The sequence below is a fragment of the Arachis ipaensis genome, chromosome B05, assembly GCF_000816755.2.
Source record: "Arachis ipaensis cultivar K30076 chromosome B05, Araip1.1, whole genome shotgun sequence".
NCBI classification, from domain to species: domain Eukaryota; kingdom Viridiplantae; phylum Streptophyta; class Magnoliopsida; order Fabales; family Fabaceae; genus Arachis; species Arachis ipaensis.
In genome coordinates, this window is record NC_029789.2 from 142,356,578 (window position 1) to 142,372,632 (window position 16,055).

The 16,055-nt window shown below is 33.5% G+C and overlaps 2 protein-coding genes across 3 annotated transcripts; one reads left to right on the forward strand and one right to left on the reverse strand.

Annotated features, from left to right (window-relative positions):
* On the reverse strand, positions 8,883–11,197 carry LOC107644554. Of its 2 annotated transcripts, none has more exons than XR_002347516.1 (3): positions 10,110–10,657; positions 9,900–10,023; positions 8,883–9,763 (listed from the first exon to the last, which is right to left on the reverse strand). XR_002347516.1 is itself a non-coding variant. In XM_016348438.2 (3 exons), exons 1-2 carry the CDS (start codon positions 11,096–11,098, stop codon positions 10,160–10,162), a joined length of 471 nt encoding a protein of 156 aa, XP_016203924.1. In that variant the 5' UTR covers positions 11,099–11,197; the 3' UTR covers positions 9,898–10,023; positions 10,110–10,159. The 2 variants fall into 2 exon arrangements, 1 of the variants encoding a protein (XP_016203924.1); XM_016348438.2 differs by lacking the exon at positions 8,883–9,763 and adding an exon at positions 10,664–11,197 and having other exon boundaries at positions 9,898–10,023; positions 10,110–10,195.
* On the forward strand, positions 15,481–15,921 carry LOC107644555 (S-protein homolog 5-like). Its single transcript, XM_016348439.2, has one exon. The coding sequence runs from the start codon at positions 15,481–15,483 to the stop codon at positions 15,919–15,921; it is 441 nt and encodes a 146-aa protein (XP_016203925.1).

A 16,055-nucleotide genomic window follows, 5' to 3' on the forward strand; every position in this document is an offset into this window, starting at 1 on the left:
ACAAAAAGTTTTATTTTCTATGATTTGCGTCTTGGGGTCGTGTACTTTGTGATAATAGCTTGAAAATTTTTATATATTTTTGGACTTGTTAAGGGAGTTAAGATAGAAGAGGTTAGTTAGCTAGTTAGTTAGTTAATTTTGCAGTGTGTTAGAGTTGTTAGGATTGAATTAGTTGTGATGTACGTGTGCATGGCTATATATATAAGAGCGAGCCTAAGGCAGTGTATCAGTATCTAAATTTAATTTCCAATACAGAAAGTTCATTCATGATTAGCTTTCACACTCTCAAATAATCTCAATGCTTCTCACAGCACTAATAATCACAACAGGATTCACTACTCATGTGTCTACACCATTTTAAATTTTATAATTAAGTCTTTTGTTTTTTTTTTGTTTTTTTTGTCAAAAACATAGAATTAATAAAATATTTTAAAAATGAAAAATCGACATTTAAATTTAGGGAGTTAGTTCTTAAGTGCAGGTATTTTAATTTGAAAAAAAAAATATTATGTTAAATCCAAAGTTTCTTACAAAAAAAAAGGGTCTAAGTCCAAAATTTAAAAAAATATAAAGACTCAATTACAATTTTTAAATTATAAAAATTTAATTACAAATTTAATAAAGTATATACAAAGACTGGAAATGAGCAACGTTTTTCAATATTATTTATGTTTCTTTTAGTTTGTCACTTATAGTTTATTAATTTTATTTTATATATATTGAAAATGAGCAATACTACATACATGACTGTTGGGAAAAACTCAAATAAAGGTTTAAAACAAGAACCTGTCTAACAGCGGAAGCACCAAAAATAATTTTTCCACAATTTGTGTGATTAAATAGGCAATACCAAAGATACTTCAAGTAGCAAATATAATGGCAGAAATTAAATAACCAGACACCAGAATTTGTGGGAAAATTCCTAAAAGAGGGACAAAAAATCCACGGAACCTAGTCCAGTAAAATCTTCCACTATCAGAATAATGGGTACACAAACAGTCTTCCTAGTGACACTAGGACATTTCAACAATCAACAAAATACATCATCAAAACTTATGGAATCAACATAAATCCTCCACTAAGTGGGTATCTCAAATCAAGTAAAAGAGAAGGCAATACAACTAGCAAGTTATATCCTATTGTTCATTTCTACACCAGGAATAACATACTAAAATTTCATAAGAAATGGAGCAAGTTTACTGGTTCAATCGGATCAAAGTTGGCTTGCCCTTTTCCTCCAAATTTCCTTCTTCTCTTCGACGCCGCTCTCTGTTTGCTTCGTTGCTTTCTTTTAAAAAATTAAAGAAAGCTTCTCTCTCTCACTCCCGTGGCTATTAGCCACTTTCTTCTCTCTGGGTGCTTAGGTATCCACCATAAGCCTTTCCTCGTTTGAACCTCACCCTTAACTTGAAGGCTATGCCATCTTAAGGTGCTGCTAGATAGAAGGATCTTATCAACATCCATGAATAATAAATCATAGCATAGATCATTCTTCCTCTTGACGGAATCTGTAACCTTCATTAGCAGTTCCGAGATGTGAAGTGGGCGAGAAGGGATTTCATAATTGGGGTTTTGAATAAGACGACCTTTTTCATTTTGAATTCTTATTACTTTTTCATATTGAAAAAGTAATAAGAGAGGTCTTAAGCTTTTTTATCATCCTGGCGCTGAGCTGCGCTATTTTTCTGCAGGACCTCCCCTCTTTATTGAAATACCCCAATTTAACTATTCCATATCCATTTATTTATATACTCTACATTTCTAGACTCTAATATATATCTAATATTTATTTATTTGTTTTTTTTTTGTTTTAAATTTGTGGGTCCCACTTAGTTGGGGACCCACTAACAAATCTTCCCCTCACCAACTCAAGTGGGGATAGGCTGCTCCACCAAGTCTGCCTTCTCTTTGCAGGAATCAAACTTCACTGCAGGTAAACCCTTAGTCATCATATCTGAACTATTATCATCAATATGGATCTTCTCAAGTGCATATGACTTCATCTCAAGCGCTTGACGTATCCAATGATACCTCACCTCTGTGTGCTTTGATCTGGAATGAAATGTCGGATTCTTGCTGAGATGGATAGCACTCTGACTGTCACAAAATAACACAAACTTCTCTTGATTGATGCCTAACTCTTGTAGGAATTTCTTCATCCACAAGAGTTTCTTAGAAGCTTCAACAACAGCAATGTATTCTGCCTCTGTAGTAAATAAAGCAACATATTTCTGAAGTCGAGATTACCATGACACAGCCCCCCTGCAAAAGTCATCATATAACCAGAAGTAGACTTCCTTGAATCAAGATCCCTAGCAATATCCGTATCTGTGTAACCATCCAACACAGGTTGGCCACTCCCAAAGCATAAACAAAACTCTGGAAGTACCATTAAAGTATCTGAGAATCCACTTCACTGCTTGCCAGTGTTCCTTGCCAGGATTAGAGAAAAACCGACTAACAACTCCAACTGCATGAGCAATATCCTGCCTAGTGCAAACCATAGCATACATCAAACTGCCAACTGCAGATGCATATGGAATCTTCTTCATTTCTGCTTTCTCTTTCTCACTTGTACATTGTTGCGAACTCTGCTTAAAATGACTAGCAAGTAGAGTACTAACAGGTTTGGAATTACTCATGCTAAACCTCTCTAAAACCTTCTCAATATACTTCTGCTGCGACAACCACAGTTTTCCATTCTTCCTGTCACGAGTGATTCTCATGCCAAGGATTTTCTTTGTAGGACCCAAATCCTTCATAGCAAAGGATCTGTTCAAGTCTTTCTTAAGACTTTCAATCTTCTTAGTGTCATGACCAACAATCAACATGTCATCAATATAAAGCAAGAGAATTATAAAATCACCATCAGAGAATTTCTTAACATACACACAATGATCAAAAGAAGTCTTACTATACCCATGACCTTCCATGAAGGAATCAAACTTCGTGTACCACTCCCTTGGCGCTTGCTTCAACCCATATAAGCTCTTCTTCAACTTGCATACAAGGTGCTCCTTTCCTTTAACTTCGAAACCCTCTGGTTGCTCCATATAAATTTCTTTATCTATGTCACCGTGAAGGAATGCAGTCTTCACATCAAGCTGCTCAACCTCTAAATTCAAACTAGCTGCCAATCCAAGCACAACTCGAATAGAGGACATCTTCACAACTGGAGAGAAAATCTCCTCAAAATCAATACCTTTCTTTTGTTCAAAGCCTTTCATAACCAATCTAGCTTTATACCTTGGCCGTGAGATGTTTTCATCTGCTTTCAACTTGAACACCCATTTATTCTTGAATGCTCCCTTACCCTTTGGCAACTTCACCAATTCAAATGTATGATTCTCATGCAAGGATTTCATTTCTTCTTGCATGGCCTTCAACCAATCTTTCTTATGCTCATCAGACATAGCTTCCTGGTAGCTCTTTGGCTCCCCAGTCTCAGTGTTCATCACATACTCATGAGAAGAGTATTTCTGAGAAGGATGACGCTCTCTAGTAGATCTTCTCAATTCAGGCTCAACTGGTGGTTCAGGTGGAACTTCAACATCTGGCAGATCAGGTTGAGGTGTAGGTTCATCATGCAAATCATCACCATCATTATCAACTTGTACATCTCTCCCATCAACAGGAGATCTAGTGGAAGGACCAGGTTCATAATTAGCAGAATGTCTGACAGTTATTGGCTTATCTGTCTTCTCAAGATCTTCAATAGTTTGGTCTTCAAGAAAAATCACATCTCGGCTTCTAACTATCTTCTTGCTCACCGGATCCCATAATCTGTAGCCAAAGTCTTCGTGACCATAACCCATGAAGATTGTAACACCCTAGCTTTTAGCACCTCATGATCGTACTAAAGGCTTAGGCGGTACTTACCTCTAACCCTTTTTATTTTTCAATTACTAAAATTTTAAATCAATAATAAGAAAATACTCAACTAGTATAAAAAGTTCTGAAAATATATCCTCGAAAAAATAAAATAAATCATAAAATAGTTTAATTTTCAAAATCTGGGGTCTTACATCCTACCACACTTATAAAAATTTTCGTCCTCGAAAATTGATTCAAAACAAGATAAGCTTATATTAACTATACTTTTTAAACATAATCAAGGAAGAGGCAAAAAAGGATCTTAGCATACATACATATATACAGTTCCAATTACTTGTATTTTCAGATGGTACAAAGGTATAAAGGTAGAAGTGCACAAAGCAGAAGTTACGAGGCAAGCTTGACACAAAATATGTCATGGCTCAAGCATGTGATGACAAGGCAGGGTAGTGAAAGGTTATAAAACAGGTTGGGGTTAAAAGAATGTGATTAACGTTCGCATACTAATCTCATATCAGCTTCAGAGTTGCAACTTTCCAACTTCAACTTCTAACGTTTCCCAAACCCCACGATATACGTTACCTATTAGTTCTATTTCACCTACGATAACCCGTTAACTTTTCCGTACACATAACCATCAACATTAAGTTGGCCAGACTTAACATCAGTAGATATACAACGATAAGCTAACGGCGTTAATCAATAGACAGTCATGTGAATAAAGCTCTAATTCTCGTCATTCGGACAAGACTTATAACATGACAGACACTCAAAGTATGCAATGAAGCACAGTCAGTCCATTCCCAAGGCTCTAACAGGAACAAACTACTCTGATATCATAATGTAACACCCTAGCTTTTAGCACCTCATGATCGTACTAAAGGCTTAGGCGTTACTTACCTTTAATCCTTTTTATTTTTCAATTACTAAAATTTTAAATCAATAATAAGAAAGTACTCAATTAGTATAAAAAGTTCTAAAAATATATCCTCAAAAAAAATAAAATAAATCATAAAATAGTTTAATTTTCAAAATCTGCAGTCTTACAAAGATACACTGCTTTGACTTTCCATCAAGTTTAGACCTTTCATCTCTTGGAATATGAACAAAAGCCTTGCAGCCGAATACTCACAAGTGACTATAGGAGACATCTTTCCCTCTCCAAACTTTCTCTGGAACATCACTATTTAGTGGAACTAAAGGAGAAAGATTGATCAGATCTACTACAGTCCTCATCGCTTCACCCCAAAAGGATTTAGACAACCTTGCATGAGAGAGCATACACCTAACTCTATCATTGATAGTGCGATTCATTCTCTCTGCAACTCCATTATGTTGAGGAGTCTTAGGAATCGTCTTCTCAAGCTTGATCTCATGTCCTTTACAATACTCTTCAAATGGACCCCTATATTCACCACCATTATCTGCTCGAACACATTTCAATTTCCTTTATGTTTCTCTTTCAACACTTGCATGAAAGTGTTTGAAGATACCGAGCACTTGGTCTTTAGATTTCAAAACAAAAGCCCACACTTTTCGAGAATAATCATCAATAAAAGTAACAAAATATGATGTACCACCTAGTGTCTTAGCATCCATAGTGCAAACATCAGTGTAAACTAAATCTAGAACATGTGATCTCCTATGAGGTCCAGAATTATGAAATAATACTCTAGCATGCTTTCCAACAAAACAATGAGTGCAAGTATTTAAAGTTATACCTTTTACGGGAAGTAAGTGCTTCTTGGCTAAGACGCTTAGTCCTTTCTCGCTCAAGTGACCAAGACGTATATGCCACAAATAAGAAGAGGAATCATCGACTACATTCATCTCTTCTTTGCACAACTTTGCTTGCAATCGGTAGAGAGTAGTGAGACTATTGTCTTCTTTAGCAACAATGAGAGCCCTTTTGGTAATATTGCATTTTCCACTACCAAAGGAAGTATAATACCCCCTCTTAATCCAATGCCTTCACTGAAATGAGATTAAACCGTATATCTAGCGCATGCCTAACATTCTTCAACTGCAACTTGCATCCCATGTTAGTTTCAAGCCATATATCACCCATACCAATGATATCACACATTCCTTTATCTCTAAATTTGATCTTTCCAAAATTTCCAGCAGTATAGAAAGTAAAAAATTCACATTTCGGAGTGACATGACATGAGGCACCAGAGTCCATAATCCAAGTGAAATCATCATAGACAAGATTCACATAATTTTCATCATATGTGATAAGAACATCTTCATAAACAATAGCAGCAGTTTCTTTATCACTATCTTTACCTTTGTCTTCGTTTCTTCCTCTTGATTGTTCTCTTTTCAAGAACCTACAATACCTCTTGATATGCCCCGACTTGCCACAATGGCGACAAATAAACTCCTTTCTTGGCTTGTACTTTCCTCTTGACTTGCTTCGACTTTCTGACTTGTCAGAACTATGAGGTTTTCTACTTTGACTTCTCCTCTGTGACTATAAAACAAGTGCTTCTGACAGGGAGGAGGCATTCATCAAACCTCGTTCTTTTCTTCTAGCTTCTTCATTCAAGATGCTCTCTTTAACCATTGCTAACGTCAACTTCCCATTCGGAGCTGAGTTAGTCAGTGTCACAACCAGAACTTTCCAACTATCAGGAAAAGAGCTCAACAACAACAAGGCTTGCAACTCATCATTCAAAGTGATTTCATTATTTTTCAGTTGTTTCACCATCTCCTGAAAAATACTCAAGTGCTCCGCCATTAATTTACCTTCAGTATACTTCATATTGACAAGCTTCTTAATCAAGAATGCTTTGTTTTGCACATTCTTTCTCTCATATAACTCTTTCAATTTGTTCCACGTCTTCTTAGCATTCGTTTCGGTGTCAACATGTGGATACATGCTAAGATCAAGCCATTGTCTAATCAAAACAACTGCCTTCCGATTTAGCTTCTTCCATTCAGCATCAAATTTGGTACCTTTGGATTCATCCCCCTCCACAGGATCATACAAGTCCTTGCTATACAACATATCTTCCATGAGGGTCTTCCAAATCGAGTAATTTTGGGAATTCAATTTGGCAATAGCCCATGAGTATTTTCCTTCATTTAATCAGTACAGAGATAAACAACCAGAGCTCTAGATACCACTTTGTTGGGAAAAACTCAAACAAAGGTTCAAAACAAGAACCTGTCTAACGGCGGAAGCACCAAAAATAATTTTTTCACAACTTATGCGATTAAATAGGCAATACCAAAGATACTCCAAGCAGCAAATATAATGGCAGAAATTAAATAACCAGAGACCAGAATTTTTACGTGGAAAAAACCCCCAAAAAAGAGACAAAAAACCCACGGAACCTAGTCCAGTAAAATCTTCCAATATCAGAATAATGGGTACACAAACAGTCTTCCTAGTAACACTAGGACATCTCAACAATCAACAGAATATATCATCAAAACTGATAGAATCAACATAAATCCTCCACTAAGATATCTCAAATCAGACAAAAAAGAAGGCAATACAACTATCAAATTATATCCTAATGTTCATCTCTACACCAGGAATAACATATACTAAATTTTTATAAGAAATGGAGCAAGTTTACCAGTTCAATCGGATCAAAGTTGACTTGTCCTTTTCCTCCAAATTTCCTTCTTCTCTTCGACGCGGCTCTCTGTTTGCTTCGTTGCTTTCTTTCAAAAAATTAAAGAAAGCTTCTCTCTCACTCCCGTTGCTATTAACCACTTTCTTCATTTATTTATTTATTTATTTTTTGTTTTAAAATTGTGGGCCCCATTTTATTAGGGACCCATCAACAATGACTAATAAAATTTATCGTCTTTTACTAATATTCCATCAACATTTATATCTTAAATTCTCAATTCTAAATTATAAATACTAATAAATCATAAATTAATAAATGTATCAAATTATACTTATTCAATGATCACAATTAAATTAAAGTGCTATTACACTACAAAAAAAAAAGTCTATGATTTTAAAGGGTAACCATAAATCTATGGTCACAGTTTTGGACCTATGGTCATGGTTTTTTACCGTGGCCTATTCTCTCGTGGTCATAGGTCTATGGTCATAATTTTTTTTATCTATGGTCATGATTTCAATTTTCAAATTCTAGCACTTTAGGCCACATTTTTTTACCGTGACCATAGGTTAATCTATGGTCACGCGTAAAAAATCGTGACCATAGCTTTATCTGATCATAGCTTCTATGGTCACCCCACCTTAAAACCGTGACTATAGCCTTATCTATGGTCACAGTTTTCGCCGTGACCATAGCCTCTATGGTCACCCCACCTAAAAATCGCGACCATAGCCTTATCTATGGTCACGGTTTTCGCCGTGACCATAGCCTCTATGGCCACCCCACCTAAAACTGTGACCATAGCCTTTATGGTCACCGCACCTTAAAACCGTGATCATAACTTTATCTATGGTCACCCCACCTAAAACCGTGACCAAAGCCTCTATGGTTACCCCATCTTAAAACCATGACCATAGCCTTATCTATGGCCACAGTTTTTTCCGTGACCATAGCCTCTATGGTTACCCCTCCTTAAAATAGTGACCATAGCCTTATCTATGGTCACGGTTTTTTGCCGTGACCATAGCCTCTATGGTCACCCCTCCTTAAAACCGTGACCATAACCTTATCTATGGTCATGGTTTTTATCCTGACCATAGCCTTATCTATAGTCACTCCATTTTAAAACCGTAACCATAATTTATTATGTTTTTTTAGATTTATTTTTTTTTATAGCATAATCAGATCCTAAAATTATGATAATCACAAAATAAGTCTAAAAAGTAGAAATTCAATAAATTTAAATCATAAAATTTACATTAAAATTTAGATATATTTTTATTCCAAACAACCTAAATCAAAATATAGTATAATTTATCCATTACATGTAATACTAAGTAAAAGCTCTTAAAAAATTACAAAAGACATCAAAATATTATACTATAAAACCAAAAATATTCTCTAATATAGTACATATTCTTCTCATCCTTTGAAAACCAAAAAAAAATTCTTCTCTAATTTATTCGCTCATCTTGTAATGTTTTTCACTTGAAACCCAAAAAAAATTGAACAATTGATTAGAAATTAGTTAAAACATGACAAATTACATTAAAAAGACACACAAACACATTAGAGTATTAGAAACACAAGATCTGGAAAATCTAAAATAGTTGATCGCTTTGTTTGAGTTTGAAACAGACAGCAAATTCAATGCACGTTTGATTTTTGTAAACTAATTAATTAAGACTATATAAGAACGTTTATAGTTGTTAATAAAATATATATCAAGATAGAGATAGTATTAAATTATACTCAGTTATGCTTACAATAAAAGACCAAGAATTTAATACATGTTCAAGAAAAAACTCAAACACAACTGTTAATGTTGCAGTAACATGTCCATGAGTCCACAGTTTTAACATTTCTCAGATAACTAATCACCTATTAGCTAAGTACAAATTTAAATTGATCTAAACCTCAACAACTATATAAAATATTATATTCCCTAACGTAAGCCTATTCAACCATGCCATGCAATTTCTAAGGTGTGCAAACCCAACTCCCAACGAATAATTGCTTACTTCCCTATACATCGCTCGGATTATTTTCTTTAACATCTAAAAATATAGAAAACTTGCAAATATAGTAAATAATAAAATATATTCAATTTAACCAATTTTCTACTTAGAAGAAAATCGAATATACTTAACCAATACAACACGACCATTGAAGCTAAAGACTTCGAAATCTCTAAAGAGTAAATACCCAAACAGAAGTCAAAAATAAAATTAAATTAAAAATCAAGAAGATATGTTATCATACTATACTTACTGGCGCTTAAGATGGCAGAGAGCACGGTTTGCACAATACACAGGAACATTAGGGCACAAAGTAATTGCCTTGAATCGTCCAAAATAGAAAAACAAACAATGTAATAATCCCAAGAACATTACAAATTTTTCATTTTTTAAAGGAAATATGATTATTGATTAATTAAAGGAAAATGGGTTAGAAAAAGAGAACAGAGAATGATACCTTCACTTTCAGCAAGGTCAGCTACTATCTTGAAGAATTTCAAGCCTTTGGTGAAAGTCTTTACTTTCCATGTCCTCTTCAGTTTAAATATGCCATCTTCTTTTACCGAATTTCACTCAGAAACCTAACTAGAAAATGTCAATTTCCAAAACACTTTAAGTTGAAAAGGCTTTATTATGATGATGACGATTATGATGATTACAAATAAACCTGTGGAATCAAAGTGTGTGCTGCATCCTCGGTCATCGGTCGCAGTTCCTTCAAATTGCATGGCACACAATTCTTATCTCTGAGACCTAACAAAGGGAAAAAAAGTTATATATGACAGCATGAACAATGAGATTATAGAATATAGTGTTTGATAAAACTTGACTCTTTCATGAGATATAAACAAATCAGATATCACACAAAATAAAATATCTCAAATCAATTTTCATGACACAAGAAGCTCATAGATAAACATAGGGAATAATGAAAAAAATAGAAAAGAAAAAGTATAACTATCTATGTATCAATAGGAAAACTATACACTTAGCGAGAGAACAAACACTAAGTGACTTCATTCTACATGAATGGGAACAGTTTTTGTAATCTTATTCGATATAGTAGAAGAAAAATGCAACTGCAAACTTAAGTGATTATTTTGGAAAGCCAACAACAAATTCAAGGTTCATGATAATCAGTAACAACACATTTAACTTTCAGCAACAAATTACTTTCAGCAATAAAATTGAAACAGAAAGAACAAGGGTAAAAAAACTCACTGCACAAAGAAAGGACTGGCAGTGATTCTGGCTATACCCACGTGATACCCGGTGACCAGACGGCAGAACTGATGGCGACAGAAGCTCGGCGCGGTGGCTGGCCCTCAACACCGGTGGCGACAACGACGATCCCAGTTCCTCATTCTTATCTGTTCCGTTCTCCTTCTCTCCCGCAGCAGCAACGGCAATGGCGGAGCCTTCACAGCAGCGGCTGTGGCTCGATGAGAGTGACGCGGATGGCATCCTTCGTGTTCTGTCTCCCCGTCTCCTCAGGCTTCTCCGGAAACAGCGAGAAAGACAGCGACACGGGCTTCCTCCAACTGCGGCGACAACGGATGCAGTTCGGCGGCTTCGCGGNNCGTGGGTGGCTGGCGCGATAATGGAGGGTGAGGGAGGTGTGTGAGGCTGAGTGTGGGTGTCGAGAGGGAGGTCCATGTGTGTGTGTGTGCTGCGGTGTGGAAGGAAAGGGAAATGGGGGGTTTGGTGGCTGCTGATGGTAAAATGGGGAAGTGTGGCGGGGAATGACAGTGAGGCAGTGAAATTAGGGTTAGGTTAGAGTTAATGGGTTTTAATTTGGGAATTTAGGGTTAAATTAAGGTTTTGATTTGGGAATTAGAATTTAGGTAGAATATTAATTTAAAACAAAATTTAATCCAATAATAATATCTATAAAAATATTATTTAATTATAATTTAAAATTTATTTTTAAATAAATACTCTAATTTAATTATTAGAAATAATAAAAATCAATTTTCTCTATAATCATAAAATAAAGTTAAAAATCTAATTGTTCACGGTTAGACCGGTTCGATCGGTCTGATTTTCAGAATCATGCTAGCGACTGATGACCAGAGGAGAGGGGCTGGCGACAGATGACGTAAAGATCATAGATACCTTTAGGTTACTCTCCAAAATCGTGACCACAGACCCTTTTAGGTCACCCTTTTTTGAAAAACCGTGACCATAGACCATTTAAGGTCACCCCCAAAATCGTAGCCATAAACCTCTTTAGGTCACCTCAAAAAACCGTAACCAGAGACCTCTTTAGGTCATCCTTTCGTAAAATTGTGACCATAGATTATTTTAGGTCACCCCTCAAAACCATGACCATAGATGTCTTTTGGTCACAGTAAAAAATCGTGACCATAGACCACTTTAGGTCACCCCCAAAACCATGACCATAGAACCCTTTAGGTCACCCCCTAAAAACGTGACCATAGACCTTTTTAGGTCATCTTTTTTTAAAAAACCATGACCATAGACCATTTAAGGTCACCCTCCAAAACCGTGACCATAGACCCCTTTAGGTCACACCACAAAACCGTGACCATAGACTCTTTTAGGTCACCCCTCAAAACCGTGATCATAGATGTCTTTTGGTCACGGTGAAAAACCGTGACCACAGACCCTTTTAGGTCACCTCCCCAAAACTGTGACCATAGACCCCTTTAGGTCACCTTTTTTTGAAAAACCGTGACCATAGACCATTTAAGGTCACCCCCCCAAAACCGTGACCATAGACCCCTTTAGATCACCCCAAAAAACCGTGATCATAGACCCTTTTTGGTCATCCAAAAAAACTGTGATCATAGATCCTTTTAGGTCACCCTCGTAAACCGTGATCATAGACCTTTTTAGGCCACCATTTTCTTAAAAACCGTGACCATAGGTACTCTATGGTCACCCTTTTTTAAAAAACCGTGATCATAGCTTTTTTTCTTTAGTTACGATAAAAAATCGTGACCATAGACCCTCTATGATCACGGTTTTTTATCGTGACCAAAAAAATCGTAATCATAGACCCAAAATATTGTAGAGTTAGAAAAACTATATCCTTTTATTTTAAAAATAGACTTTTATTTTGAAATATTAAATTGTATGTTACATGTTGGCATTTACGGTGTAAAAATTTTTACAGAATCATTAAATTACCTTCATTCTTTAGACAATCATTATTTATACGGTAAATAAAAAAAATAATTATTTTTGCTGATATAACATCACATAATTGAATGTATATATAAAACTAATTTATACCGACAATACATTAAAATTAAATTATATTTTAAAATGAAAAATACCTGTTAAACAAAAATATTTTTGTACATACACCACTAAAGGTATGGTCCTTAATAGTTAATACATTCGTATGCCATTGACGAAGCTTTGACAAATAAATGCAGTGAATCAATATAGCGTACTCTTGAGAATATTTAATGTATTAATTGCATTTGGAAGCAAATATTTAACATTTTTCATTCCATTCATGGGATTGGATAGGATAGAACCAATTTTAGTTTCTCTCTCAATAATAATTACAATTCTTTCTTTTATTTCAGTCCTTGTTTTACTGAATTTAATTCGTCAACGTTACTTTAAAAAGGAAAAATTTTTGGTAGATAATTAGCCAAAATTAAACTTTCTATAATTTTTTTCATTTATATAATTTAATAACAGTTTTATTTTTTATCTCACTCTCCTATCAATTCACTTATTATATTCTTATCAGCCCCATTTATTAATGACATTTACAAAACTTGAAAGCTATCCTAATATGGTTTTATTTCCATTAATTCAATTATTTTCATTCAAAATTCACAACTCTAATACCATTACAAACACAATTAGAAATTTAGAATAGGTCAAGGAATTTTACAAGAAGTCATTTTTATCATTGCAAATAGTATGACAATTGAATTCGACCTTGGTACTCATGGTGGAAAGTGCTGATGAAGAATTTGAACAACAGACGGACTCACTCGACGAGGTTGTTTTCAGGCAACCAATTTTTTAGAATATGAAAAATCACACTAGTTTTGATGAGGTATGGTAATGAACCGATTTATTTCTTTTTTGTGTTTTTAAGTGTATTTATAATTATATTGTACTACTATGTTCATACACATAACATTTATACATTCATATACATAACATCCATAATTACATACAACTAACATCTAAAAATTAAATTCATGTTTATTAGATATTACATCCATACACGTATCATTTTTTAGTTATTGCATAAGTAACTATAAAGTTAATACAAAATATTTTTAAATTTTATCATAATTGAATTTAAAAAAATGCCAAATTCTTAAATTAATTTATTTAATTGATAAATTTACTCATAACATCCATAATTTCATATTAATAACATCCATAATTTATACTCATAATATTTATAATTTCATACCTATGATGTCTATAATTAATAAATTTTTATAATTAATATTATCAAATTTTAAACTATACGTCTTATTGTATTCTTTAAATTATCTCATATGTGCACTAATAGGTCATGATTTTAATTATTTTAATATTTTTATTTAATATTCATATGTATGCTTATTTATTGATTTTAATATGACGAGTTAATAATTATTTTTAAAAAATTATTTTTAAATTTTTGTATATATTTTATATTTTATTTTTTATTTTTTAATAGTCTATATGTAAAATATAAGTTGTATAGTAGAAGTTGTTAAAAATTTTTAATTTAACTTCTATAATTTTTTCAGAGAATTATTGTATTTAATGGATAATAATGTGATTGATAGATATTAAAGATTTGATTTGAGAGAAACTGAAACTGATTTTGAAAAGAACATTAATTACTCCAAATATACAGTAAAATTGTAGGTGATAAAGAGAATAAGAAATAAAGAAGTGTATATCATTTACTTATCAAGAGAATAAAAATTTTTCATGATATTTTTATATTATAATTATTTTTTGGCTACCTAGTATCACCCCTTTAAAAATTGGAGGGTACCCTTTAAAAATTGGAGGGTTGGAAGCTTCGCGAAGAGGGAGAAAGAAGAGAAAAATTAAATAACAAGGAAAGGGGCAGCAAATTTTCTTCAGATATATATTAGTTATCCATTTATGTAAAATGGCAATAACTTATTATTATATTCATATTTAGAATGGTTGTTACTGTGTAAAAATACTACCAAATATATATATAGAAGGGACGATTGTTAGACATTGATTTTTCCTTTACTTCAGGTGAAACATAAAAAATTCTATTTAAACTATAATTCACCGAAATAATATTATCATTTATTTATGAATTATAGCGCACAGATAGTCCTTAAATTTAGGAAAAGTATAGGTAACCGACAACATTTTTGAATAATGTGTGAACAATGTGAATTAATAGGGTTAAAAGAGTAAATTAATCTTAAATTTAATTAGTAACATTAAATTAAGATATAGTGTATTTTTATTTGATTGGTAGTTATTCATGTTGTTCAAGATGGTCATTGTTTACCTGGAAATGGATCATCTCCAATTTTTTTAACATTTGAAAAAATAAAATGTGATTTCTCACCATTAATTTTATAAGTGGGATTAAAATTAAATATGAGAGAGAAAATAATAAAAGATGAGAGATCACAACTAACACCATCTAATTTTTTGTTTCACTGAAGATGATTCACTCTCTTATTTACCTAACACTCCCCTTAAATTTATTAGCAAAACCCAAATAAAGTCAACTTTGCCTTCAAGAAATTTGGTAGTTATATAATAAATAAATATTTTATGAAATATCAGTAATACTAGAAAGATAACATTTAAAGTTATTTCATTTTGTGCATGCAGCAATTCATTGATTAGCAACAGACTTTAAATAAAGTTTAGATCTACAACGAATTAGTTATTAACCTGTCAGGTTAGGAAATACCGTAAGAAAAAAAAACTTGATAGGGTTAAAATTGAAATTTTACTTATATTCACTCTATATAAAAAGAAAGACAAGAGCCCTCTACAAAATTGATCATATCACCAAGTATATCAACCGATTAAATAAAAAGATGACTATATCACTCTCCAAAGTAGTAGTATCAATGTCAATGTTATTAGCCATAATTTTTTCCTTGAATTTCAATGTTGGAGTGGGTGGTGATCATGAGGATGGCTGGATTCCACCAGCCACAGTGGTAGTTTCCATTTACAATAGATTGAACAATAAGCAGCTTGGTGTTCATTGCAAAGACAAACACACAGATTTTGGATTCCAAAGAGTATCAGGTGGGCATATGTGGGGTTTCACCTTCTATCCTAATCCTCTTTGGTTCACATCATTATACTTTTGCAGCTTTACATGGTATGGAGCACCAGTTCACTACTTTGACATTTATGATCACAAACGTGACAAGAATGCCTGTGCAACTTGTGTTTGGGATATCTTTGAAACTGGTCCATGCAGGGTTACGGATAATGCTTCTCTACAATGTTATGCTTGGAAACAATAATCATGGGGTGTAACATATATATTACATGATAGATTTTAGTATGGCTATGATGATGATAATTATAATGGTTATACAAGTGTGGTTAAAATTAAAGTCATATTTTTTCTTAAATTTTGATAACCTTTTTTTAGCTA

Coding starts and splice junctions, on each gene's coding strand:
- LOC107644555 (XM_016348439.2), top strand. CDS start 15,481: ATGACTATATCACTCTCCAAAGTAGTAGTATCAATGTCAATGTTATTA.